Here is a 26,255-nt window from a genome sequence, read left to right as displayed (position 1 = left end):
AACCGGCGAAGATGTTCCATTAGGGGGGTCCACTTTCGCAAGCGTAGAGAAGGGAGGGAATGACCGTGGCCGAGAAGACCTGAAGCTTAGTGCGGAGCGACAGACCAGGTAGCTTCCACACAGCGTTACGCAACCGATAAAAAGATATTGCCGCTCGACTGATTCAGAGTGAGACCTCTGATGTTAAACTGGAGCCAGTCACAAGCACACTGCCCAGGTATGGGAAGACTCACACACACACATAGACTCACACACACACATAGACGCACACACACACACACATAGACTCACACTCACACATAGACTCACACACACTCACACATAGACTCACAAACACACAGACTCACACACACATAGACTCACACACACATAGACTCACACTCACACACATAGACTCACACACACATAGACTCACACACACACACTCACCCATACTTAGCTTTACGCTCACCAATAGACTCACAACACTCACCTGTGTACTCATCCTTTACACTCACCAATGCAGCCTTCACTGTAGATCTAAACACGTGAACTTCAAATTGGATTGTCTCTTTATTTATTTAAATAAAAAACAGGCAACGATATCGACACCCTGGGCGGCCGTGTTCACTTGGGAACGCCGCGAGTGAGGGCGCTCCACACATTGTGAGGGATGGACATCAATTAGAGACACCCAGACCCAGGGCTCGAACCCAGCTTATCAGCAGTGTGAGGGGTGGACATCAATTAGAGACACCCAGACCCAGGGCTCGAACCCAGCTACTCAGCAGTGAGAGGGATGGACATCAATTAGAGACACCCAGACCCAGGGCTCGAACCCAGCTTCTCAGCGGTGTGAGGGGTGGACATCAATTAGAGTCACCCAGACCCAGGGATCGAACCCAGGGTCTCAGCGGTGAGAGGGGTGGACATCAATTAGAGACACCCAGACCCAGGGCTCGAACCCAGCTTCTCAGCGGTGTGAGGGGTGGACATCAATTAGAGTCACCCAGACCCAGGGATCGAACCCAGGGTCTCAGCGGTGAGAGGGGTGGACATCAATTAGAGACACCCAGACCCAGGGCTCGAACCCAGCTTCTCAGCGGTGTGAGGGGTGGACATCAATTAGAGACACCCAGACCCAGGGATAGAACCCAGCTTCTCAGCAGTGAGAGGGGTGGACATCAATTAGAGACACCCAGACCCAGGGCTCGAACCCAGCTTCTCAGCGGTGAGAGGGATGGACATCAATTAGAGACACCAGACCCAGGGCTCGAACCCAGCTTCTCAGCGGTGTGAGGGGTGGACATCAATTAGAGACACCCAGACCCAGGGCTCGAACCCAGCTTCTCAGCGGTGTGAGGGGTGGACATCAATTAGAGTCACCCAGACCCAGGACTCGAACCCAGCTTATCAGCAGTGAGAGGGGTGGACATCAATTAGAGACACCCAGACCCAGGGCTCGAACCCAGCTTCTCAGCGGTGAGAGGGATGGACATCAATTAGAGACACCCAGACCCAGGGCTCGAACCCAGCTTATCAGCAGTGAGAGGGGTGGACATCAATTAGAGACACCAGACCCAGGGCTCGAACCCAGGGTCTCAGCAGTGAGAGGGGTGGACATTAATTAGAGACACCCAGACCCAGGGCTCGAACCCAGCTTCTCAGCGGTGTGAGGGGTGGACATCAATTAGAGACACCCAGACCCAGGGCTCGAACCCAGCTTCTCAGCGGTGAGAGGGATGGACATCAATTAGAGACACCCAGACCCAGGGCTCGAACCCAGCTTCTCAGCGGTGTGAGGGATGGACATCAACTAGAGACACCCAGACCCAGGGATCGAACCCAGGGTCTCAGCGGTGAGAGGGGTGGACATCAATTAGAGATACCCAGACCCAGGGCTCGAACCCAGCTTATCAGCAGTGAGAGGGGTGGACATCAATTAGAGACACCAGACCCAGGGCTCGAACCCAGGGTCTCAGCAGTGAGAGGGGTGGACATCAATTAGAGACACCCAGACCCAGGGCTCGAACCCAGCTACTCAGCAGTGAGAGGGGTGGACATCAATTAGAGACACCCAGACCCAGGGCTCGAACCCAGGGTCTCAGCAGTGAGAGGGGTGGACATCAATTAGAGACACCCAGACCCAGGGCTCGAACCCAGGGTCTCAGCAGTGTGAGGGGTGGACATCAACTAGAGACACCCAGACCCAGGGCTCGAACCCAGGGTCTCAGCAGTGTGAGGGGTGGACATCAACTAGAGACACCCAGACCCAGGGATCGAACCCAGCTTATCAGCAGTGTGAGGGGTGGACATCAATTAGAGTCACCCAGACCCAGGGCTCGAACCCAGCTTATCAGCAGTGTGAGGGGTGGACATCAATTAGAGACACCCAGACCCAGGGCTCGAACCCAGCTTATCAGAGTGAGAGGGGTGGACATCAATTAGAGACACCCAGACCCAGGGCTCGAACCCAGCTTCTCAGCGGTGTGAGGGGTGGACATCAATTAGAGACACCCAGAGACAGAGATCGAACCCAGGGTCTCAGCAGTGAGAGGGGTGGACATCAATTAGAGACACCCAGACCCAGGGCTCGAACCCAGGGTCTCTGCGTCTCTGACACGGCCATTGTGAACCCCCAGGACTCGAACCCAGGATCTCTGCGTCTCTGACGTGACCATTGTGAACCCACTGAGAGAGACACCCAGACCAAGGGCTCAAACCCAGGATCTCAGTGTCTCCGACACGGCCATTATGAACCCCTCTACGGAAAGAGTTGAGTTGCTGGCGGGCTAGGGATTGAACCCAGCCGTGACGGCGTTGGGAGCCGACTCATCGTCGGTGGCTGCTGCTGCTGCTGCTGCCTGCTGGTCACGTTGAGAAGCCTCCAGTAGACAAGGCACAGCTGCAAGAACGAGGAGCCATCAACACGGGCACGATGTCACGTCCACGTCATTCATCGCCAAATATTTCCAACGCAACTTCTCGTTACGGGGGGAAGCTGGGTGGACTGCTGTTCAGGCTTTGTGGTCGTGAAACTAGTTTTGGTGTGAGGCGTTGCTGTGAATTCATTCATTTCGTTCATTTTATTCATTCACTTCATTCATTCATTTCGTTAATCCTTTCATTCGGCTCGTTCATTCTTTCAATCATTTCGTTCATTATTTCATTCGGTTCGTTCATTATTTCATTCATTTAGTTCATTATTTCCGTTCATTCTTCCACACACCTCGTTCATTATTTAACTAATTTCGTTCGGTCTTTCGTTCATTTCGTTCATTCTTTTATTCGGATCGTTTATTCTTTAACTCATTTCGTTCATTCTTTCCGCTCATTCTTTCACACATCTCGGTCATTATTTAATTCACCTCGTTCATTCTTTCATTCATTTTGTTCACCCTTTCATTCGGTTCGTTCATGCTTTCATTCGGTTCATGCTTTCATTCATTTAGTTCATTCTTTCACTCATTTCGTTAAATCTTTCATTTATTTCGTTCATTCTCTCGTTCATTTCGTTCATCCTTCTACACACCTCGTTCATTATTTAACTAGTTTCGTTCGGTCTTTCATTCATTTCGTTCATCCTCTCCGTTCATTCTTCCACCCATTTTGTTCATTCTTTCACTCCGTCTCGTTCATTCGTTCAATTTATTTTGTTCGTCCGTCCACACATTCGTTGGTTCGTCGTGCGGGGTCAGCACAGGGCCGTGGCGACCTCTTGGGGTCAACGTTGTTGGCATGGAGGTCACTGTCACTGTTACTGTCACTGTTACTGTCACTGTGACTGTTACTGTCACTGTCACTGTGACTGTCACTGTTACTGTCACTGTTACTGTCACTGTTACTGTCACTGTTACTGTCACTGTTACTGTCACTGTTACTGTCACTGTCACTGTTACTGTCACTGTTACTGTCACTGTTACTGTCACTGTTACTGTCACTGTGACTGTTACTGTCACTGTTACTGTCACTGTTACTGTCACTGTTACTGTTACTGTCACTGTCACTGTTACTGTCACTGTTACTGTCACTGTTACTGTCACTGTTACTGTTACTGTCACTGTTACTGTCACTGTTACTGTTACTGTCACTGTTACTGTCACTGTTACTGTTACTGTCACTGTCACTGTTACTGTCACTGTTACTGTCACTGTTACTGTCACTGTTACTGTCACTGTTACTGTCACTGTTACTGTCACTGTTACTGTCACTGTCACTGTTACTGTCACTGTTACTGTCACTGTCACTGTTACTGTCACTGTTACTGTCACTGTTACTGTCACTGTTACTGTCACTGTTACTGTCACTGTTACTGTTACTGTCACTGTTACTGTCACTGTTACTGTCACTGTTACTGTCACTGTTACTGTCACTGTCACTGTTACTGTCACTGTCACTGTTACTGTCACTGTTACTGTCACTGTTACTGTCACTGTCACTGTTACTGTCACTGTTACTGTCACTGTTACTGTCACTGTTACTGTCACTGTTACTGTCACTGTTACTGTTACTGTCACTGTTACTGTCACTGTTACTGTCACTGTTACTGTCACTGTCACTGTTACTGTGACTGTCACTGTTACTGTCACTGTCACTGTTACTGTCACTGTTACTGTCACTGTTACTGTCACTGTCACTGTTACTGTCACTGTTACTGTTACTGTCACTGTTACTGTTACTGTCACTGTTACTGTCACTGTTACTGTCACTGTTACTGTCACTGTTACTGTCACTGTCACTGTTACTGTCACTGTTACTGTCACTGTTACTGTCACTGTTACTGTCACTGTCACTGTTACTGTCACTGTTACTGTCACTGTCACTGTTACTGTCACTGTTACTGTCACTGTTACTGTCACTGTCACTGTTACTGTCACTGTTACTGTCACTGTTACTGTCACTGTCACTGTTACTGTCACTGTCACTGTTACTGTCACTGTCACTGTTACTGTCACTGTCACTGTTACTGTCACTGTTACTGTCACTGTTACTGTCACTGTCACTGTTACTGTCACTGTCGCTGTTACTGTCACTGTTACTGTCACTGTCACTGTTACTGTCACTGTCACTGTTACTGTCACTGTCACTGTTACTGTCACTGTTACTGTCACTGTTACTGTCACTGTCACTGTTACTGTCACTGTCACTGTTACTGTCACTGTTACTGTCACTGTTACTGTCACTGTTACTGTCACTGTTACTGTCACTGTCACTGTTACTGTCACTGTCACTGTTACTGTCACTGTTACTGTCACTGTCACTGTTACTGTCACTGTTACTGTCACTGTCACTGTTACTGTCACTGTTACTGTCACTGTTACTGTCACTGTTACTGTCACTGTCACTGTGACTGTCACTGTTACTGTCACTGTCACTGTTACTGTTACTGTCACTGTTACTGTCACTGTCACTGTTACTGTCACTGTTACTGTCACTGTTACTGTCACTGTTACTGTCACTGCTGTCACTGTTCCTGTTACTGTCACTGTTACTGTCACTGTTACTGTCACTGTTACTGTCACTGTGACTGTCACTGTTACTGTTACTGTCACTGTTACTGTCACTGTTACTGTCACTGTTACTGTCACTGTTACTGTCACTGTTACTGTCACTGTTACTGTCACTGTTACTGTTACTGTCACTGTTACTGTCACTGTTACTGTCACTGTCACTGTTACTGTCACTGTTACTGTCACTGTTACTGTCACTGTTACTGTCACTGTCACTGTTACTGTCACTGTTACTGTCACTGTTACTGTCACTGTTACTGTCACTGTTACTGTCACTGTCACTGTTACTGTCACTGTTACTGTCACTGTTACTGTCACTGTTACTGTCACTGTTACTGTCACTGTTACTGTCACTGTTACTGTCACTGTTACTGTCACTGTTACTGTCACTGTCACTGTTACTGTCACTGTTACTGTTACTGTCACTGTTACTGTCACTGTTACTGTCACTGTTACTGTCACTGTTACTGTCACTGTTACTGTTACTGTCACTGTTACTGTCACTGTTACTGTCACTGTTACTGTTACTGTCACTGTTACTGTCACTGTTACTGTCACTGTTACTGTCACTGTTACTGTCACTGTTACTGTCGCTGTCACTGTTACTGTCACTGTTACTGTCACTGTCACTGTTACTGTCACTGTTACTGTCACTGTTACTGTCACTGTCACTGTTACTGTCACTGTTACTGTCACTGTTACTGTCACTGTTACTGTCACTGTTACTGTCACTGTCACTCTTACTGTCACTGTTACCGTCACTGTTACCGTCACTGTTACTGTCACTGTTACTGTCACTGTTACTGTCACTGTTACTGTCACTGTCACTGTTACTGTCACTGTTACTGTCACTGTTACTGTCACTGTTACTGTCACTGTTACTGTCACTGTCACTGTTACTGTCACTGTTACTGTCACTGTTACTGTCACTGTTACTGTGACTGTTACTGTGACTGTTACTGTCACTGTTACTGTCACTGTTACTGTCACTGTTACTGTCACTGTTACTGTCACTGTTACTGTCTCTGTCACTGTTACTGTCACTGTTACTGTCACTGTTACTGTCACTGTTACTGTCACTGTTACTGTCACTGTTACTGTCACTGTTACTGTCACTGTCACTGTTACTGTCACTGTTACTGTCACTGTTACTGTCACTGTTACTGTCACTGTTACTGTCACTGTTACTGTCACTGTGACTGTCACTGTTACTGTCACTGTCACTGTTACTGTTACTGTCACTGTTACTGTTACTGTCACTGTTACTGTTACTGTGACTGTCACTGTTACTGTCACTGTGACTGTCACTGTCACTGTTACTGTCACTGTTACTGTCACTGTTACTGTCACTGTTACTGTCACTGTCACTGTGACTGTCACTGTTACTGTCACTGTCACTGTTACTGTCACTGTGACTGTCACTGTTACTGTGACTGTCACTGTTACTGTCACTGTTACTGTCACTGTTACTGTCACTGTCACTGTTACTGTCACTGTCACTGTTACTGTCACTGTCACTGTTACTGTCACTGTTACTGTCACTGTTACTGTCACTGTCACTGTTACTGTCACTGTCACTGTTACTGTCACTGTTACTGTCACTGTCACTGTTACTGTCACTGTTACTGTCACTGTTACTGTCACTGTTACTGTCACTGTCACTGTGACTGTCACTGTTACTGTCACTGTCACTGTTACTGTCACTGTTACTGTCACTGTCACTGTTACTGTCACTGTTACTGTCACTGTTACTGTCACTGTTACTGTCACTGCTGTCACTGTTCCTGTCACTGTCACTGTTACTGTCACTGTTACTGTCACTGTTACTGTCACTGTTACTGTCACTGTGACTGTCACTGTTACTGTTACTGTCACTGTTACTGTCACTGTTACTGTCACTGTTACTGTCACTGTTACTGTCACTGTTACTGTCACTGTTACTGTCACTGTTACTGTCACTGTTACTGTCACTGTTACTGTTACTGTCACTGTTACTGTCACTGTTACTGTCACTGTTACTGTCACTGTTACTGTCACTGTTACTGTCACTGTTACTGTCACTGTCACTGTTACTGTCACTGTTACTGTCACTGTTACTGTCACTGTTACTGTCACTGTTACTGTCACTGTTACTGTTACTGTCACTGTTACTGTCACTGTTACTGTCACTGTTACTGTCACTGTTACTGTCACTGTCACTGTTACTGTCACTGTTACTGTCACTGTTACTGTCACTGTTACTGTCACTGTTACTGTCACTGTCACTGTTACTGTCACTGTTACTGTTACTGTCACTGTTACTGTCACTGTTACTGTCACTGTTACTGTCACTGTTACTGTCACTGTTACTGTCACTGTTACTGTCACTGTTACTGTCACTGTTACTGTCACTGTTACTGTTACTGTCACTGTTACTGTCACTGTTACTGTCACTGTTACTGTCACTGTTACTGTCGCTGTCACTGTTACTGTCACTGTTACTGTCACTGTTACTGTCACTGTTACTGTCACTGTTACTGTCACTGTTACTGTCACTGTCACTGTTACTGTCACTGTTACTGTCACTGTTACTGTCACTGTTACTGTCACTGTCACTCTTACTGTCACTGTTACCGTCACTGTTACCGTCACTGTTACTGTCACTGTTACTGTCACTGTTACTGTCACTGTTACTGTCACTGTTACTGTCACTGTTACTGTCACTGTTACTGTTACTGTCACTGTTACTGTCACTGTTACTGTCACTGTTACTGTCACTGTTACTGTCACTGTTACTGTCACTGTTACTGTCACTGTTACTGTCACTGTTACTGTCACTGTTACTGTCACTGTTACTGTCACTGTTACTGTCACTGTTAATGTCACTGTCACTGTTACTGTCACTGTTACTGTCACTGTTACTGTCACTGTTACTGTCACTGTTACTGTGACTGTTACTGTCACTGTTACTGTCACTGTTACTGTCACTGTTACTGTCACTGTTACTGTCACTGTTACTGTCACTGTTACTGTCACTGTTACTGTCTCTGTCACTGTTACTGTCACTGTCACTGTTACTGTCACTGTTACTGTCACTGTTACTGTCACTGTTACTGTCACTGTCACTGTTACTGTGACTGTCACTGTTACTGTCACTGTTACTGTCACTGTTACTGTCACTGTTACTGTCACTGTTACTGTCACTGTTACTGCTGCTGCCGGTCTCTCCAGTCGGTTGTTTCATCCACGTGGTGACAGCTCAACAAAGCGGCTCATCATCGTCGTCATCGTCGTCGTCATCGTCGTCATTGTCGTCGTCGTCGTCATCGTCGTCGTCATCGTCGTCATCGTCATCGTTGTCGTCGTCGTCGTCATCATCATCGTCATCATCATCGTCATCGTTGTCGTCGTCATCATCGTCATCATCGTCGTCATCATTGTCGTCATCATCGTCACGTGGACGTTTATAGGGGGGGGTAAACCGGAGGACGCAGAGAAAAATCCACGCGGCCACGGGGAGAGAGACGCCGCAGACTCCCAACAGACAGACAGACAGGCAGACAGACAGGCAGACAGACAGACAGGCAGACAGACAGGCAGACAGACATACAGACAGGCAGACAGGCAGACAGACAGGCAGACAGACAGACAGGCAGACAGACAGACAGGCAGACAGACAGGCAGACAGGCAGACAGACAGGCAGACAGGCAGGCAGACAGACATACAAACAGACATACAGACAGACATACAGACAGACAGCAGCAGCAGGCATCGTCAGGGTCTGGATCGAACCCACGAGACCTCCTCGTGCCCACCAGGCGAGGCGGTCCGCACCCCCTGGCCACCGCGGTGCTCAGGGGCACGTGACGCGGGGACTCTCCCCACGCACCTGTGCAGGTTGCCGGCTGCCCGCTCCACGCGCCGTCTGTGCCACACTCCCTGAGCGGCGACCCCCGCAGCACGAAGCCCGCGTGGCACCCCGACACGCAGAGCCTGGCACCACCACCACCAGTGGCACCACCACCGCCACCACCAGTGCCACCACCACCACCACCACCGCCACCACCAGTGCCACCACCACCACCACCAGTGCCACCACCGCCACCACCACCACCGCCACCACCGCCACCACCAGTGCCACCAGTGGCACCACCACCACCACCAGTGCCACCAGTGCCACCACCACCACCGCCACCACCGCCACCACCACCACCAGTGCCACCACCACCACCACCAGTGCCACCACCGCCACCACCACCACCGCCACCACCGCCACCACCACCACCGCCACCACCGCCACCACCACCACCAGTGCCACCATCGCCACCACCACCACCAGTGCCACCACCACCACCACCAGTGCCACCACCACCAGTGCCACCACCACCACCGCCACCACCACCACCAGTGCCACCATCGCCACCACCACCACCAGTGCCACCATCGCCACCACCACCACCAGTGCCACCACCACCACCACCAGTGCCACCACCACCAGTGCCACCACCACCACCGCCACCACCACCACCAGTGCCACCACCACCACCGCCACCACCACCACCAGTGCCACCATCGCCACCACCACCACCAGTGCCACCATCGCCACCGCAGCATCGCACGTGGCCATGTTCAGGCGCGGGCAGCAGGGGGCAGGGGCGAGACGTAGGAGGCGGGGCAGCTGCAGCAGCTGTGTCAGGGGCAGCTGTGTCAGGGGCAGCTGCAGCAGCTGTGTCAGGGGCAGCTGTGTCAGGGGCAGCTGTGTCAGGAGGGGCAGCTGTGTCAGGGGCAGCTGTGTCAGGGGCAGCTGCAGCAGCTGTGTCAGGGGCAGCTGTGTCAGGGGCAGCTGTGTCAGGAGGGGCAGCTGTGTCAGGGGCAGCTGTGTAGTTGTATTGGTATGAACAGCAGGCAGCAGCAGTAGCAGCAGTAGTAGTAGTAGCAGCAGTAGGAGTAATCACAGCAGTAACTTTAACAGCAGCAGTAGCAGCAGTAGAAGCTGTGACAGCAGCAGTAGTAGTAGCAGCAGTAGCAGCAATAGTAGTAGCAGCAGTAGTAGCAGCAGTAGGAGTAATCAAAGCAGTAGCTTTAACAGCAGCAATAGTAGCAGAAGCAGCAGTAGCAGCAGTAGTAGCAGTAGAAGCTGTGACAGCAGCAGTAAAAGTAGCAGCAGCAGTAGTGGTAGCAGCAGTAGTAGTAGTAGCAGCAGCAGTAGCAGCAGCAGTAGGAGTAATCAAAGCAGTAGCTTTAACAGCAGCAGTAGCAGCAGTAGAAGCTGTGACATCAGCAGTAGTAGCAGCAGTAGTAGCAGTAGCAGCAGTAGTAGTAGCAGCAGTAGCAGCAGTAGTAGTAGCAGCAGTAGTAGGAGTAATCAAAGCAGTAGCTTTAACAGCAGCAGTAGCAGCAGTAGAAGCTGTGACATCAGCAGTAGTAGCAGCAGCAGTAGTAGCAGCAGTAGCAGCAGTATTAGTAGCAGCAGTAGTAGTAGCAGCAGTAGTAGCAGCAGTAGCAGCAGTATTAGTAGCAGCAGTAGGAGTAGCAGCAGTAGTAGCAGCAGCAGCATCATCAGTAGAAGCCGTGCCAGCAGCAGGAGCAGCAGCAGCATTATCACAAGCACAGTCATTTTCATAACCATCATAACCAACATCATCAACGTGAGCACAGCAGCTCACTCACCAGTGGAGTCATTTATCACCAGCCATGGTCAATCCACTGCTGGATGAAAGCCTCCCCACAGTGTAGCAATGTTAACCCCACTGCTCACTCCACTGCACACCGATGCACATTCCACCAGCGTTGATCGTCCATCCCCCCTTCCACCACCCACTCACAAAGTGGTGCCGATTTTATCCATCCCCGGAGAGAGGGAGCGATGATTGCCTCCACGTCAACCTCACATAATTCATTCCCTGGCCCAGCCAATGAGTGACAGAGTTGCGTTGTTGTCTATAGGACCTGCCTCAGCCAATGAGTGACAGAGTAGCGTTGTGTCGATAGGATCTGGCCCAGCCAATGAGTGACAGAGTAGCGTTGTGTCGATAGGACCTGGCCCAGCCAATGAGTGACAGAGTAGCGTTGTGTCTATAGGACCTGGCCCAGCCAATGAGTGACAGAGTAGCGTTGTGTCTATAGGACCTGGCCCAGCCAATGAGTGACAGAGTAGCGTTGTGTCTATAGGACCTGGCCCAGCCAATGAGTGACAGAGTAGCGTTGTTGTCTATAGGACCTGGCCCAGCCAATGAGTGACAGAGTAGTGTTGTGTCTATAGGACCTGGCCCAGCTACTGAGTGGCAGAGTAGCGTTGTGTCTATAGGACCTGGCCCAGCCAATGAGTGACAGAGTAGCGTTGTGTCTATAGGACCTGGCCCAGCCAATGAGTGACAGAGTAGCGTTGTGTCTATAGGACCTGGCCCAGTCAATGAGTGACAGAGTAGCGTTGTGTCTATAGGACCTGGCCCAGCCAATGAGTGACAGAGTAGCGTTGTCTATAGGACCTGGCCCAGTCAATGAGTGACAGAGTAGCGTTGTGTCTATAGGACCTGGCCCAGCCAATGAGTGACAGAGTAGCGTTGTGTCTATAGGACCTGGCCCAGCCAATGAGTGACAGAGTAGCGTTGTTGTCTATAGGACCTGGCCCAGTCAATGAGTGACAGAGTAGCGTTGTGTCTATAGGACCTGGCCCAGCCAATGGGTGACAGAGTAGCGTTGTGTCTATAGGACCTGGCCCAGCCAATGAGTGACAGAGTAGCGTTGTTGTCTATAGGACCTGGCCCAGTCAATGAGTGACAGAGTAGCGTTGTGTCTATAGGACCTGCCTCAGCCAATGAGTGACAGAGTAGCGTTGTGTCTATAGGACCTGGCCCAGCCAATGAGTGACAGAGTAGCGTTGTGTCTATAGGACCTGGCCCAGCCAATGAGTGACAGAGTAGCGTTGTGTCTATAGGACCTGGCCCAGCCAATGAGTGACAGAGTAGCGTTGTGTCTATAGGACCTGGCCCAGCCAATGAGTGACAGAGTAGCGTTGTGTCTATAGGACCTGGCCCAGCCAATGAGTGACAGAGTAGCGTTGTGTCTATAGGACCTGGCCCAGCCAATGAGTGACAGAGTAGCATTGTGTCTATAGGACCTGGCCCAGCTACTGAGTGACAGAGATACCCATAGAAACCCATCGAGACTCCCCCATAGAGATTCATAGAGATCCATTGAGGCCAATAAAGACTTATAGAGACCTAATAGCGACTCATTGAGACCCAGATATTCATAGAGAATCATCGATACTCATAGATACCCATATCGACTGAGAAACCCATAGGAACTCCCCCATAGAGACTGAGAGAGACACATAGACACCTATAGAGACTCACCCATGGAGACCCAGAGAGACTCATAGACACCCATAGAGACTCCCCCATATATACCCACGTGCAAAACGAACACAGGTTAATTATTAGCATTACTATATTATTATCCTTCGTTATTATTTAAAAAAAGAATTAACCACGTGGCACTTACATGAAGGGGCAGCACTAGTCCGAGGTGTGGCTATTTTCTCACAGGCCTCTCCATCGTAGCCCTCCCAGCATGCACAGCGGCGGCCCTGGAAAACCTCCACGCAGTTGCCCTGCCCGGAGCACGCCCCGGGCTCGCAGGAGTCTGCGGATCATTGTGGACATTGAGGACATTGAGGACATTGTGGACATTGTGGACATTGAGGACATTGAGGACATTGTGGACATTGTGGACATTGAGTACATTGTGGACATTGTGGACATTGAGGACATTGAGGACATTGTGGACATTGTGGACATTGTGGACATTGAGGACATTGTGGACATTGTGGACATTGAGGACATTGTGGACATTGTGGACATTGAGGACATTGAGGACATTGTGGACATTGAGGACATTGAGGACATTGAGGGCATTGTGAACATTGTGGAGATTGTGGACATTGTGGACATGTGGACATTGAGGACATTGTAGACATTGTGGACATTGTGGACATTGAGGACATTGTGGACATTGAGGACATTGAGGACATTGTGGACATTGTAGACATTGAGGACATTGTGGACATTGTGGACATTGTGGACATTGAGGACATTGAGGAAATTGTGGACATTGAGGACATTGTGGACATGTGGACATTGTGGACATTGTGGACATTGTGGACATTGAGGACATTGTGAACATTGAGGACATTGAGGACATTGTGGACATTGTGGACATTGTGGACATTGAGGACACTGTGGACAATGAGGACATTGAGGACATTGTGGACATTGAGGACATTGTGGACATTGTGGACATTGAGGACATTGAGGACATTGTGAACATTGTGGACATTGTGGACATTGTGGACATTGCGGACATTGAGGACATTGAGGACATTGTGGACATTGAGGACATTGTGGACATTGTGGACATTGAGGACATTGAGGACATTGAGGACATTGTGGACATTGTGGACATTGAGGACATTGTGGACATTGAGGACATTGAGGACATTGTGGACATTGTGGACACACCGCGTCAACCCAGACGGTTTACCCCGTGCTCTGGTACAGGGAAATTGAGTTTTTACGTCCGTACGGCGTGCAGCTGTTTCAATAATAACGAAGTGTCTATTTGGTTGTGTTTCTCCCTTGTGATGGGACTTTGTAGGATGAACGTTGAGATCTGTTAGGGGCACGGCGTGACCAATAAGGTCTGACTTGGTCTGTATAGGGCACTGCCGATAAGGGCTTGACGGGTTCGTGCGGACCACGTGGAGGTTTATATGGCACGGGACACGGGGATTGGTTGGGATCATTGCTATTATTCGGCGTTTCTAGACTTTGGCTGATGCTGTAAATGTCCACGTGACGACGATGATGATGGGGCCACTTTGCCGAGGTCTGTCGTTTGTGATGGCCAGGTCGCTCCTGAACAACAACAACAACAGTGAATGCCTTGGTGGGCTTCGCCTGTGTGGCATGGGGATGGCTGAGTGTTCTCCTTTGGTTCTTTCGGTAAAGTCACGTAGAATGAGAATAAAATAATAAATTGATAAAATAAAATAACACAATAAAATTCTCACGACGTTTCGGCCACGACACAAGCGGCCTTCATCAACCTGATGAAGGCCGCTTGTGTTGTTTTATTGAGTTATTTTATTTTCTTAGTTTTTTCGGTAAAGTCACGTTGAAGAGAAACAACAAAATAACAAAATATATATAAAACAATAAAAAATTCTCACGACGTTTCGACCATAACTCAAACGGTCATCATCAGGTGTGTCGGTTTGCATAAATTTATTTTGAAAACGGCATATTTATATATAAATAACGTTTGCGTCACGCGCAACGATTGGCTGTTTGCCAGGACTAGTCCATCTATTTTTTGAAAAGAGGAGGGGGGAGACGAAATTTGTTTTTATGTATGCTGTCTGAAAGCCACTGTAAGCGTGAACAATCAATCAAGAACTGAAATGATTTATCAAATCTTTCCAATGATTGCTAAGATAGAATCCATCTTCTCGGTTGAAATTGTCTCTGTGTTTGTATATGTGGATAGCCTCATGAACGAATCTCTCATGGAAGCCAGATGGCTTACAAAGAACCTCCGTCTTGGAAAAGTCAATGGCATGTGAGCCTACTGAATTAGAACAATGATCTGCTACGGCCGAGGTGTTGGTCCTACCGTGTTTAAGGTCTGCTTTATGTTCACGAATGCGGTCCGAGATATGGCGTTTGGTTTCTCCAATGTAACTACTACCACAGAGGCAACTTAGTTTGTAGACACCAGGGTATTGTATGTCCGGAATCACATCTTTTACAGACGGAACCAGATCACGGATTTTATGTAATGTGTTGAAACGGACCTGGATCTTGTGTTTATTCAAGATTTTGGAGATCTTTTTTGTGATCCCAGCAATGTAGGGTAAAGTGATGGTTTTGAAAGGCTCCTCAAGAGGGTTCTTCTTCATGGTTTGAGTGATAGCTTTGCGGATTGTATAGTCGGAGTAACCATTAGCCCTAAGAGCTTGGTGTACGTGCTTGAGTTCACTGCTTATGTGTTCCTGGTCGGATATGCATTGGGCTCTATGATACAGAGTCTTGATGAGAGAATTCTTCTGTGATGGATGGTGGTGGGAATCCGGTTTCAGATAAGCATCCGTATGGGTAGCTTTCCTGTAGACAGAGTGGCTCATTGAACCATCAGGTCTCTTTTTAATTAGGACATCCAAAAAAGGTATCTTGCCATCTATTTCGACTTCCATGGTAAATCTGATGGCTGGGTGTATGGAATTGATGTGGTCGAAGAATTGGTCTAGAGCAGGCCGGCCATGTGGCCAGATGACAAAAGTGTCATCCACGTACCTCTTCCATAAGGTTGGGCGCAGAGTGGCAGTCTGGATGGCGTCAGTCTCAAATTTCTCCATGAAAATGTTAGCTATAACTGGAGAAAGGGGGGAGCCCATTGGGGTGCCCTCAGTTTGTTTGTAGAAAGTTCCATTCCAAGTGAAGTATGTATTGGTTAAACAGTGTCTCACCAGGGGGGGTACCTCAGTGTTTAGTCCTTGATGAACCAAGTCTTCAATGATTGCAATGGTGTCAGGTACAGGAACCTTGGTGAATAAGGAAACTACATCAAAACTGACAAGCAGGTCGTCTGGGGACAGGGAAATACCCTTGATTGTTGATACCAGGTGAGTAGAATTTTGTACCGCAGAGGTGGTCTTTCCAGTGAAAGGACGCAGGATTTCAGACAAAAAACGAGCTAGTTTGTAGGTGGGGGAGCTGATAGTAGAGACTATGGGACGAAGAGGTGTATCAACTTTATGTATTTTTGGTAAGCCGTATAATCTTGGTGGCCTGGCAGCAGAAGGTTTCAACGAAAACTGTTTAGATTGATCAATTAATGCGGTTGAATCATAAATTATTTTGTTGGTTTGTGTGACGAGGCTGTTGGTGGGATCTCTTTTTATTTTTGTATAACTACCATCGTCGAGTAATTCTTTAATTTTGTTGTTGTATTCTATTTTATCCATGATAACAGTAGCATTGCCTTTGTCAGCTGAGAGAACTACAATATAATTCCTCTTTTTTAATTTATATAATTCAAAACGCTCATCTTTGCTGAGGTTGCTAGCTGGCATCTTAGCGTTTTTGAGGGTTGCAGCGATTTCAGATCTTGCTACGTCTGCAGCGATGTGACCCAGGCCCCTGAGAGCAACGTCTACTTGGGCAATTATATCATTAACTGGTATGTGTTTAGGTGTGACTGCAAAGTTTAGACCTTTAGCTAAAACGGATTTCAGACCATCGGAAATAGAACTGTTACTGCGATTAATTACGACTTTATTAACGTCTAACTTTTTGGTGTGTGGGTCTGGTCTTTTGTTGAAGAGGAGGTTAAATTTGGAAATCAGGTTTTCCTTACATTTGGTCGACATAGTAGCAGCTTACCAAATGTAAGGAAAACCTGATTTCCAAATTTAACCTCCTCTTCAACAAAAGACCGGACCCACACACCAAAAAGTTAGACGTTAATAAAGTCGTAATTAATCGCAGTAACAGTTCTATTTCCGATGGTCTGAAATCCGTTTTAGCTAAAGGTCTAAACTTTGCAGTCACACCTAAACACATACCAGTTAATGATATAATTGCCCAAGTAGACGTTGCTCTCAGGGGCCTGGGTCACATCGCTGCAGACGTAGCAAGATCTGAAATCGCTGCAACCCTCAAAAACGCTAAGATGCCAGCTAGCAACCTCAGCAAAGATGAGCGTTTTGAATTATATAAATTAAAAAAGAGGAATTATATTGTAGTTCTCTCAGCTGACAAAGGCAATGCTACTGTTATCATGGATAAAATAGAATACAACAACAAAATTAAAGAATTACTCGACGATGGTAGTTATACAAAAATAAAAAGAGATCCCACCAACAGCCTCGTCACACAAACCAACAAAATAATTTATGATTCAACCGCATTAATTGATCAATCTAAACAGTTTTCGTTGAAACCTTCTGCTGCCAGGCCACCAAGATTATACGGCTTACCAAAAATACATAAAGTTGATACACCTCTTCGTCCCATAGTCTCTACTATCAGCTCCCCCACCTACAAACTAGCTCGTTTTTTGTCTGAAATCCTGCGTCCTTTCACTGGAAAGACCACCTCTGCGGTACAAAATTCTACTCACCTGGTATCAACAATCAAGGGTATTTCCCTGTCCCCAGACGACCTGCTTGTCAGTTTTGATGTAGTTTCCTTATTCACCAAGGTTCCTGTACCTGACACCATTGCAATCATTGAAGACTTGGTTCATCAAGGACTAAACACTGAGGTACCCCCCCTGGTGAGACACTGTTTAACCAATACATACTTCACTTGGAATGGAACTTTCTACAAACAAACTGAGGGCACCCCAATGGGCTCCCCCCTTTCTCCAGTTATAGCTAACATTTTCATGGAGAAATTTGAGACTGACGCCATCCAGACTGCCACTCTGCGCCCAACCTTATGGAAGAGGTACGTGGATGACACTTTTGTCATCTGGCCACATGGCCGGCCTGCTCTAGACCAATTCTTCGACCACATCAATTCCATACACCCAGCCATCAGATTTACCATGGAAGTCGAAATAGATGGCAAGATACCTTTTTTGGATGTCCTAATTAAAAAGAGACCTGATGGTTCAATGAGCCACTCTGTCTACAGGAAAGCTACCCATACGGATGCTTATCTGAAACCGGATTCCCACCACCATCCATCACAGAAGAATTCTCTCATCAAGACTCTGTATCATAGAGCCCAATGCATATCCGACCAGGAACACATAAGCAGTGAACTCAAGCACGTACACCAAGCTCTTAGGGCTAATGGTTACTCCGACTATACAATCCGCAAAGCTATCACTCAAACCATGAAGAAGAACCCTCTTGAGGAGCCTTTCAAAACCATCACTTTACCCTACATTGCTGGGATCACAAAAAAGATCTCCAAAATCTTGAATAAACACAAGATCCAGGTCCGTTTCAACACATTACATAAAATCCGTGATCTGGTTCCGTCTGTAAAAGATGTGATTCCGGACATACAATACCCTGGTGTCTACAAACTAAGTTGCCTCTGTGGTAGTAGTTACATTGGAGAAACCAAACGCCATATCTCGGACCGCATTCGTGAACATAAAGCAGACCTTAAACACGGTAGGACCAACACCTCGGCCGTAGCAGATCATTGTTCTAATTCAGTAGGCTCACATGCCATTGACTTTTCCAAGACGGAGGTTCTTTGTAAGCCATCTGGCTTCCATGAGAGATTCGTTCATGAGGCTATCCACATATACAAACACAGAGACAATTTCAACCGAGAAGATGGATTCTATCTTAGCAATCATTGGAAAGATTTGATAAATCATTTCAGTTCTTGATTGATTGTTCACGCTTACAGTGGCTTTCAGACAGCATACATAAAAACAAATTTCGTCTCCCCCCTCCTCTTTTCAAAAAATAGATGGACTAGTCCTGGCAAACAGCCAATCGTTGCGCGTGACGCAAACGTTATTTATATATAAATATGCCGTTTTCAAAATAAATTTATGCAAACCGACACACCTGATGATGACCGTTTGAGTTATGGTCGAAACGTCGTGAGAATTTTTTATTGTTTTATATATATTTTGTTATTTTGTTGTTTCTCTTCAACGTGACTTTACCGAAAAAACTAAGAATATGAATTACTGCAGTCACGAAAGCTTTAAATCAAAATTTATTTTATTTTATCAATTTATTATTTTATTCTCATTCTACGTGGTGGTGACTTCACCGAAAGAACCAAAGAAGATGAATCCTTGCAGTCACGAAAGCTTTAAATCGAAATGGCTGAGTGTTGTATTTGCATGTTTTTGGGTGATGTGTTTTTACCTTTCTTGTACTTTACACTGCTATCGCCTTTGTGTAACTGTGTTGTTGTTGTTGTAGCGTTCTTACCCCGTGCCCCCTAACTGGGATATCTGTGAGTAAAAGAGCTTTACAGCTCATCGGATTCCTTCTGCAGTATTAAAAAAAATGATTCTGACTCTGTTTGGGGCAAGTGCTGTCAGTGGCGAGTAGCGAGCGCCTATGAAGGCCGGAACGGCACACGAGGGGGTGGGTGGCCAGCACCACGCCCGCCCGGCCGCCTTTGTCTCCCCTGCAGCGACGTTGACACACCGCACCAGGTGACTCATTTGAGGCTGAGACGACCTAGGTGAGTCCCCCCCTGGGGACCGGTTCAAAAAGACCATCGTGTGAAGACCATCGTGTTAATACTCTTTGGTTCTATTCGGCAAAGTCACGTAGGTAAAAAAAATAAAACAACAAAAATCACGACGTTTCGGCCACAACACAAGCGGCCTTCATCAGGTGAAGGAACCGGACTGTCTGGAGGACAGCGCTGGAGTGAAACACAGCCACGCTCAGACCGCGGAACTTTAAGCTGTGTGAGCTTGGCTGTGTTTCACTCCAGCGCTGTCCTCCAGTCTGGTCCCTTCACCTGATGAAGGCCGCTTGTGTTGTGGCCGAAACGTCGTGATTTTTGTTATTTTTTACCTACGTGACTTTACCGAATAGAACCAAAGAGTATGGATCCTTGCCGTCACGAACACTTCAAATCTAGAACCATCGTGTTTCTCGTTTGTTCGCTGTAACGTTCTGACCCCGTGGGCCCCTGCTGGACATCTGTGACAATGAGCTTCGCAGCTCATTAGATTCCTCCAGAATGACGAACATTAACGATTGTGGGATGCGTGGCCACCGCTGGTAGTGCACGTGCCGCTTCCCTGTGTGTGCCACGGGTCGCCACCACGTGGCGGCGAAGCCACCACGGCGCCTGTGCCAGGCTAGGTGCACTCTGAAGTGTCGAAGGCTCGCTGCTGACAACAGGTCACGGAACAGACCCCAGGTTGGTGCGATGGGGTCGACTGAGAGATGCACACCGACTGTACCCCCCCTACTGTACCCCTACTGTACCCCCTACTGTGCCCCTACTGTACCCCCCTACAGTGCCCCCTACTGTACCCCCGACTGTACCCCCCTACTGTGCCCCCTACTGTACCCCCTACTGCGCCCCCTACTGTACCCCCTACTGTGCCCCCCTACTGTGCCCCCAACTGTACCCCCTACTGTACCCCGACTGCACCCCCTACAGTGCCCCCTACTGTGCCCCTACTGTACCCCCTACTGCACCTCTACTGTACCCCCTACTGTACCCCCGACTGCACCCCCCTACTGTGCCCCCCTACTGTGCCCCCCTACTGTACCCCCCTACTGTGCCCCCTACTGTACCCCCCTACTGTGCCCCCCTACTTTGCCCCCGACTGTACCCCCCTACTGTGCCCCCCTACTTTGCCCCCGACTGTACCCCCCTACTGTGCCCCCTACTGTACCCCCCTACTGTGCCCCCCTACTGTAGCGTCCTTCACGAGCCTCCTCCATAATGAACTAAAGACTAAAAACGATGTTTTATTGTTACCACGTAAGGCCCCATTGAGCTGTTATGAAGCTCTTTTTCAGAAGCGACATGGCCATCACAAGCGGCTTGTCGCGTGGAAATCTACAGCAGCAGCAGGCGTCAGGGTCGGGGTGGAACCCACGACCTCCTGTATACCAAGCGAGGTAGTTAACATCTCCTAGCCACCGTGATGATGATGATGAGAGAGAGAGACGCAGACTCCACATACACAGCAGCAGCAGCAGGCGTCAGGGTCGGGATCAGACCCACGACCTCCTGTACACCAGGCGAGGTAGTTAACATCTCATAGCCACCGTGATGATGATGAGAGAGACGCAAACTACAAATCTACAGTAGCAGGCACCGTCAGGGTCGGGTGTCGAACCCACGTACTCACCTCTAAAGCAAAGAGCCCTCTTCCTCTTGCGACAAGATTCATCGTTCCAACGCCCGTGTGCCGGATCCTCTACACCACCATCACCTCCACCATCTGGTACATCATTATCATCACCATCACCTCCACCATCTGGTTCATCATCATTATCATCATCACCATCTCCACCATTTGGTACATCATCATCACCTCCATCATCTCCACCATCTGGTACATCATTATCATCATCACCGCCATCATCTCCACCATCTCATAGATCACCATCATAACCTCCATCTCCACCATCTGGTTCATCATCATCACCTCCATCACCTCCACCATCTGGTACATCATTATCATCACCTCCATCACCTCCACCATCTCATACATCATCATCATCATCACCTCCATCACCTCCACCATCTGGTACATCATCATCACCATCATCACCTCCATCTCCACCATCTGATTCATCATCATTACCTCCATCACCTCCACCATCTGGTACATCATTGTCATCACCTCCATCACCTCCACCATCTCATACATCATCATCATCACCTCCATCATCTCCACCATCTGGTTCATCACCATCACCTCCACCATCTGGCTTATCATCATCATCACCTCTATCGCCACCATCTGGTAGATGATCAGCATAACCACCACCTCCATCATCATGCTCATCATCATGCTCATCATCACCTGCTCTCCCACCTGTCTCACCTCCCCCACCGCTCCTCCTGGCCTTCACGTACATCTCCACGCAGTCTTCATTGCTCTTGCGATTATTCGGTTCTCCCGTGGCCCAGTTGAGGTACGTGGCCTCTGACGTCCCATTGAGCCACTTCCACGACCCTCCACCTCCTCCACCTCCTCCACCTCCTCCATCTCCTCCACGCCCACCACCAGCTCCTCCACCTCCTCCTACACCACCTCCTCCTACACCTCCACCACCACCTCCACGTCCTCCACCTCCTCCATCTCCTCCACCTCCACCTCCTCCACGTCCTCCACCACCACCTCCTCCATCTCCTCCACGTCCACCATCACCACCACCTCCTCCTACACCACCACCACCTCCTACACCACCACCTCCACGTCCACCACCACCACCACCTCCTCCTACACCACCACCTCCAAGTCCTCCACCACCACCTCCTCCGACACCTCCTCCCGCACCTCCTTCCCTATCCACCTCCTCGCCCTCCTTCCCGTCAGGGCTCCTCCTCAGGCCGATCCAGAAGTAGCCTCGGCCCGTGGGCAGGGACGAGGCGAGGAGGCGGTTGAGCGTCGAGTCGGCGACGAACGCCAGGTCGCGATGCCTCCGGCGGCAGAACTTGAGGGCGTCCGACCATTGCAGGGTCAAGTTGGAGAAGTGAAAAGTCCACGGGCTCACGTGGTCTGGGAGGCGTCCGGCGCAGACGACGGCGAGAGCGGCGGCGGCAGCGACGAGAGGGGAAAGGAGGAAGCGACAAGAAGCGTTCGCACGGCACGGGGTTCGGTAAAGCGTTCCAAAACTGGCTCGAGCCTCCCGTGAGTCACGTGACTCCCACGTGACCACTCTGAACCCCTCTCGTCTCTACACATCGCTCTCTCTCTCTCTCTGACTAGACCAGCCTGAGCCTCCCGTGAGTCACGTGACTCCCACGTGACCACTCTGAACCCCTCTCGTCTCTACACATCGCTCTCTCTCTCTCTCTGACTAGACCAGCCCGAGCCTCCCGTGGGTCACGTGACTCCCACGTGACCACTCTGAACCCCTCCCCTCTCGTCTCTACACATCTCTCTCTCACTAGACCAGCTCGAGCCTCCCGTGAGTCACGTGACTCCCACGTGACCACTCTGAACCCCTTTCGTCTCTACACATCGCTCTCTCTCTCACTAGACCAGCCCGAGCCTCCCGTGAGTCACGTGACTCCCACGTGACCACTCTGAACCCCTCCCCTCTCGTCTCTACACATCGCTCTCTCTCTCACTAGACCAGCCCGAGCCTCCCGTGAGTCACGTGACTCCCACGTGACCACTCTGAACCCCTTTCGTCTCTACACATCGCTCTCTCTCTCACTAGACCAGCCCGAGCCTCCCGTGAGTCACGTGACTCCCACGTGACCACTCTGAACCCCTCCCCTCTCGTCTCTACACATCGCTCTCTCACTAGACCAGGCCAAGCCTCCCGTGAGTCACGTGACTCCCACGTGACCACTCTGAACCCCTCTTGTCTCTACACATCGCTCTCTCTCTCACTAGACCAGCCCGAGCCTCCCGTGAGTCACGTGACTCCCACGTGACCACTCTGAACCCCTCGCCTCTCGTCTCTACACATCTATCTCACGCGACCAGCCCGAGCCTCCCGTGAGTCACGTGACTCCCGCCTAGCCCCCCCCCCCCACCGCTCTGAACCCCTCCCCCAGCCCCTTGTGACTCCGCCCCCCTCCTGCTGCCCATGCTGCTGGGTGCAGCAGCAGCTCCCTGCTGCTGGGTGCAGCAGGGTGCAGCAGCTCCCTGCTGCCCGCTCCTCCTGCCTGCTTCACCATCGTGCTCTATCCACTGCTGGGTGAGGATCAGTGCGACGACGAGGAGGAAGATGACGATGACGATGGCTCCTCCATCCTGCGCGTGTTCTCTAATCCGCGTGGCTCCTCCCCCTCAGTCTCCCAGTGGAATCATCGTCAACGTGGTCTATCCACTGCTGGATGAACGCCAATGCCACGATGATGATTAGTCTGATGATAATTAAGTTTACATAATCATTCGGCTGATGATTAAGTTGAAAATATGACATTGATGCTGTTGCTGATGCTGCTGATTACATTGGTGCCGCTGATGCTACTGCTGCTGATGCTGCTGCTGATGCTGATGATGATGCTGATGATGGCTCACCGAACGACGTGAATGTGAGCAGGAGCATGAGCCGGACGATGGCCATGCTGAGAGTGGACACCACGAGGCGATGGCGACACAGACGCACAGACAGAGACACTGACAGGGAGAGAGAGAGAGACACGGAGACACTGACAGGGAGAGAGAGACACAGATACACTGACAGGGAGATCGAGAGAGAGACACGGAGACACTGGTAGGGAGAGAGAGACACGGAGACACTGGTAGAGAGAGAGAGAGACACGGAGACACTGGTAGGGAGAGAGAGAGACACAGAGACACTGGTAGGGAGAGACAGAGACACTGGTAGGGAGAGAGAGAGACGCGGAGACACTGGTAGGGAGAGAGAGAGACACGGAGACACTGGTAGAGAGAGAGAGAGACACGGAGACACTGGTAGGGAGAGAGAGAGACACAGAGACACTGGTAGGGAGAGACAGAGACACAGAGACACTGGTAGGGAGAGAGAGAGACACGGAGACACTGGTAGGGAGAGAGAGAGACACAGAGACACTGACAGAGAGAGAGACACACGGACGACTGGACAGCAGGCGAGACGGGGACACGGAGACACTGACAGGGAGAGAGAGAGAGACACAGAGACACTGGTAGGGAGAGAGAGACACAGAGACACTGACAGGGAGAGAGAGAGAGACACAGAGACACTGACAGGGAGAGAGAGAGACACAGAGACACTGGTAGGGAGAGAGAGAGACACAGAGACACTGGTAGGGAGAGAGAGAGACACACAGAGACACTGGTAGGGAGAGAGAGAGACACAGAGACACTGGTAGGGAGAGACAGAGACACTGGTAGGGAGAGAGAGAGACACGGAGACACTGGTAGGGAGAGAGAGAGACACAGAGACACTGACAGAGAGAGAGAGAGACACGGACGACTGGACAGCAGGCGAGACGGGGACACGGAGACACTGACAGGGAGAGAGAGAGACACGGAGACACTGGTAGGGAGAGAGAGACACAGAGACACTGACAGGGAGAGAGAGACACAGAGACACTGACAGGGAGAGAGAGAGACACACAGAGACACTGGTAGGGAGAGAGAGAGACACAGAGACACTGGTAGGGAGAGAGAGAGACACACAGAGACACTGGTAGGGAGAGAGAGAGACACAGAGACACTGGTAGGGAGAGAGAGACACACAGAGACACTGACAGAGAGAGAGAGACACGGACGACTGCACAGCAGGCGAGACGGGGACACGGAGACACTGACAGGGAGAGAGAGAGACACCGACAGACACGGAGGGAGACACGGAGGGAGACACGGGGAAGGAAACACCGCAATCCCTTTCCTGTTTGTGGACTGCAGCCCAGCAAAGAAATCCGCGGAAGCCCCGAGGCGGCGTCCCCCACCTACCCCAACAGGTCCCACGCGCGTCTACAGAGCCCCTGGCCTTGACACGGGAGCCTTCAGGTGTCGGCTCTGTGAGCCTCAGGCCGCGGGCTTCAAAGGCGGCTCAGCGTTGATTTGACACGGCCGTGTACGGACCCACAGAGAGAGAGACACCCAGACCCAGGGCTTGAACCCAGGCTCTCAGTTTCTCTGACATGGCCATTGTGAACCCACAGAGAGAGAGAGACACCCAGACCCAGGGCTCGAACCCAGGGTCTCAGTGTCTCTGACACGGCCATTATGAACCCACAGAGAGAGAGAGAGAGACACCCAGACCCAGGGCTCGAACCCAGGGTCTCAGTGTCTCTAACACGGCCATTATGAACCCACAGAGAGAGAGAGAGAGACACCCAGACCCAGGGCTCGAACCCAGGTCCTCAGTGTCTCTGACACGGCCATTATGAACCCATAGAGAGAGACACCCAGACCCAGGGCTTGAACCCAGGGTCTCAGTGTCTCTGACACGGCCATTATGAACCCACAGAGAGAGAGAGAGAGAGACACCCAGACCCAGGGCTCGAACCCAGACTCTCAGTGTCTCTGACACGGCCATTATGAATCCACAGAGAGAGAGAGAGAGACACCCAGACCCAGGGCTCGAACCCAGACTCTCAGTGTCTCTGACACGGCCATTATGA

At 49.7% G+C, this 26,255-nt stretch overlaps 1 protein-coding gene across 1 annotated transcript; it reads right to left on the bottom strand.

Annotated features, from left to right (window-relative positions):
• Window positions 1-539: 539 nt before the first annotated feature.
• On the bottom strand, window positions 540-25,587 carry LOC116957422 (uncharacterized). The gene is made up of 6 exons (XM_076056198.1): window positions 24,202-25,587; window positions 22,036-22,722; window positions 21,343-21,435; window positions 12,976-13,116; window positions 9,359-9,462; window positions 540-2,884 (listed from the first exon to the last, which is right to left on the bottom strand). The coding sequence occupies exons 1-6, from the start codon at window positions 24,245-24,247 to the stop codon at window positions 2,744-2,746; spliced, it is 1,212 nt and encodes a 403-aa protein (XP_075912313.1). The 5' UTR covers window positions 24,248-25,587; the 3' UTR covers window positions 540-2,743.
• Window positions 25,588-26,255: the final 668 nt, after the last annotated feature.

This window comes from Petromyzon marinus, chromosome 74 (assembly GCF_048934315.1).
Source record: "Petromyzon marinus isolate PM22_M1 ecotype Great Lakes invasive population chromosome 74, UKy_Petmar_22M1.pri1.0, whole genome shotgun sequence".
NCBI classification, from domain to species: Eukaryota; Metazoa; Chordata; class Hyperoartia; order Petromyzontiformes; family Petromyzontidae; genus Petromyzon; species Petromyzon marinus.
The sequence above is the reverse complement of the archived record's forward strand: the minus strand, read 5'-3'. Positions and strand labels throughout refer to the sequence as shown.

Bases quoted from the DNA above. Each gene is read 5' to 3' on its own strand.
- LOC116957422 (XM_076056198.1), bottom strand. From the start codon at position 24,247: ATGGCCATCGTCCGGCTCATGCTCCTGCTCACATTCACGTCGTTCG. The intron at 13,117-21,342 runs GTGAGTACGTGG...AATGATCCGCAG, and splicing joins GAGGGCTCTTTGCTTTAGAG to ACTCCTGCGAGCCCGGGGCG. The intron at 9,463-12,975 runs GTAAGTGCCACG...TGGTGGTGCCAG, and splicing joins GACTAGTGCTGCCCCTTCAT to GCTCTGCGTGTCGGGGTGCC.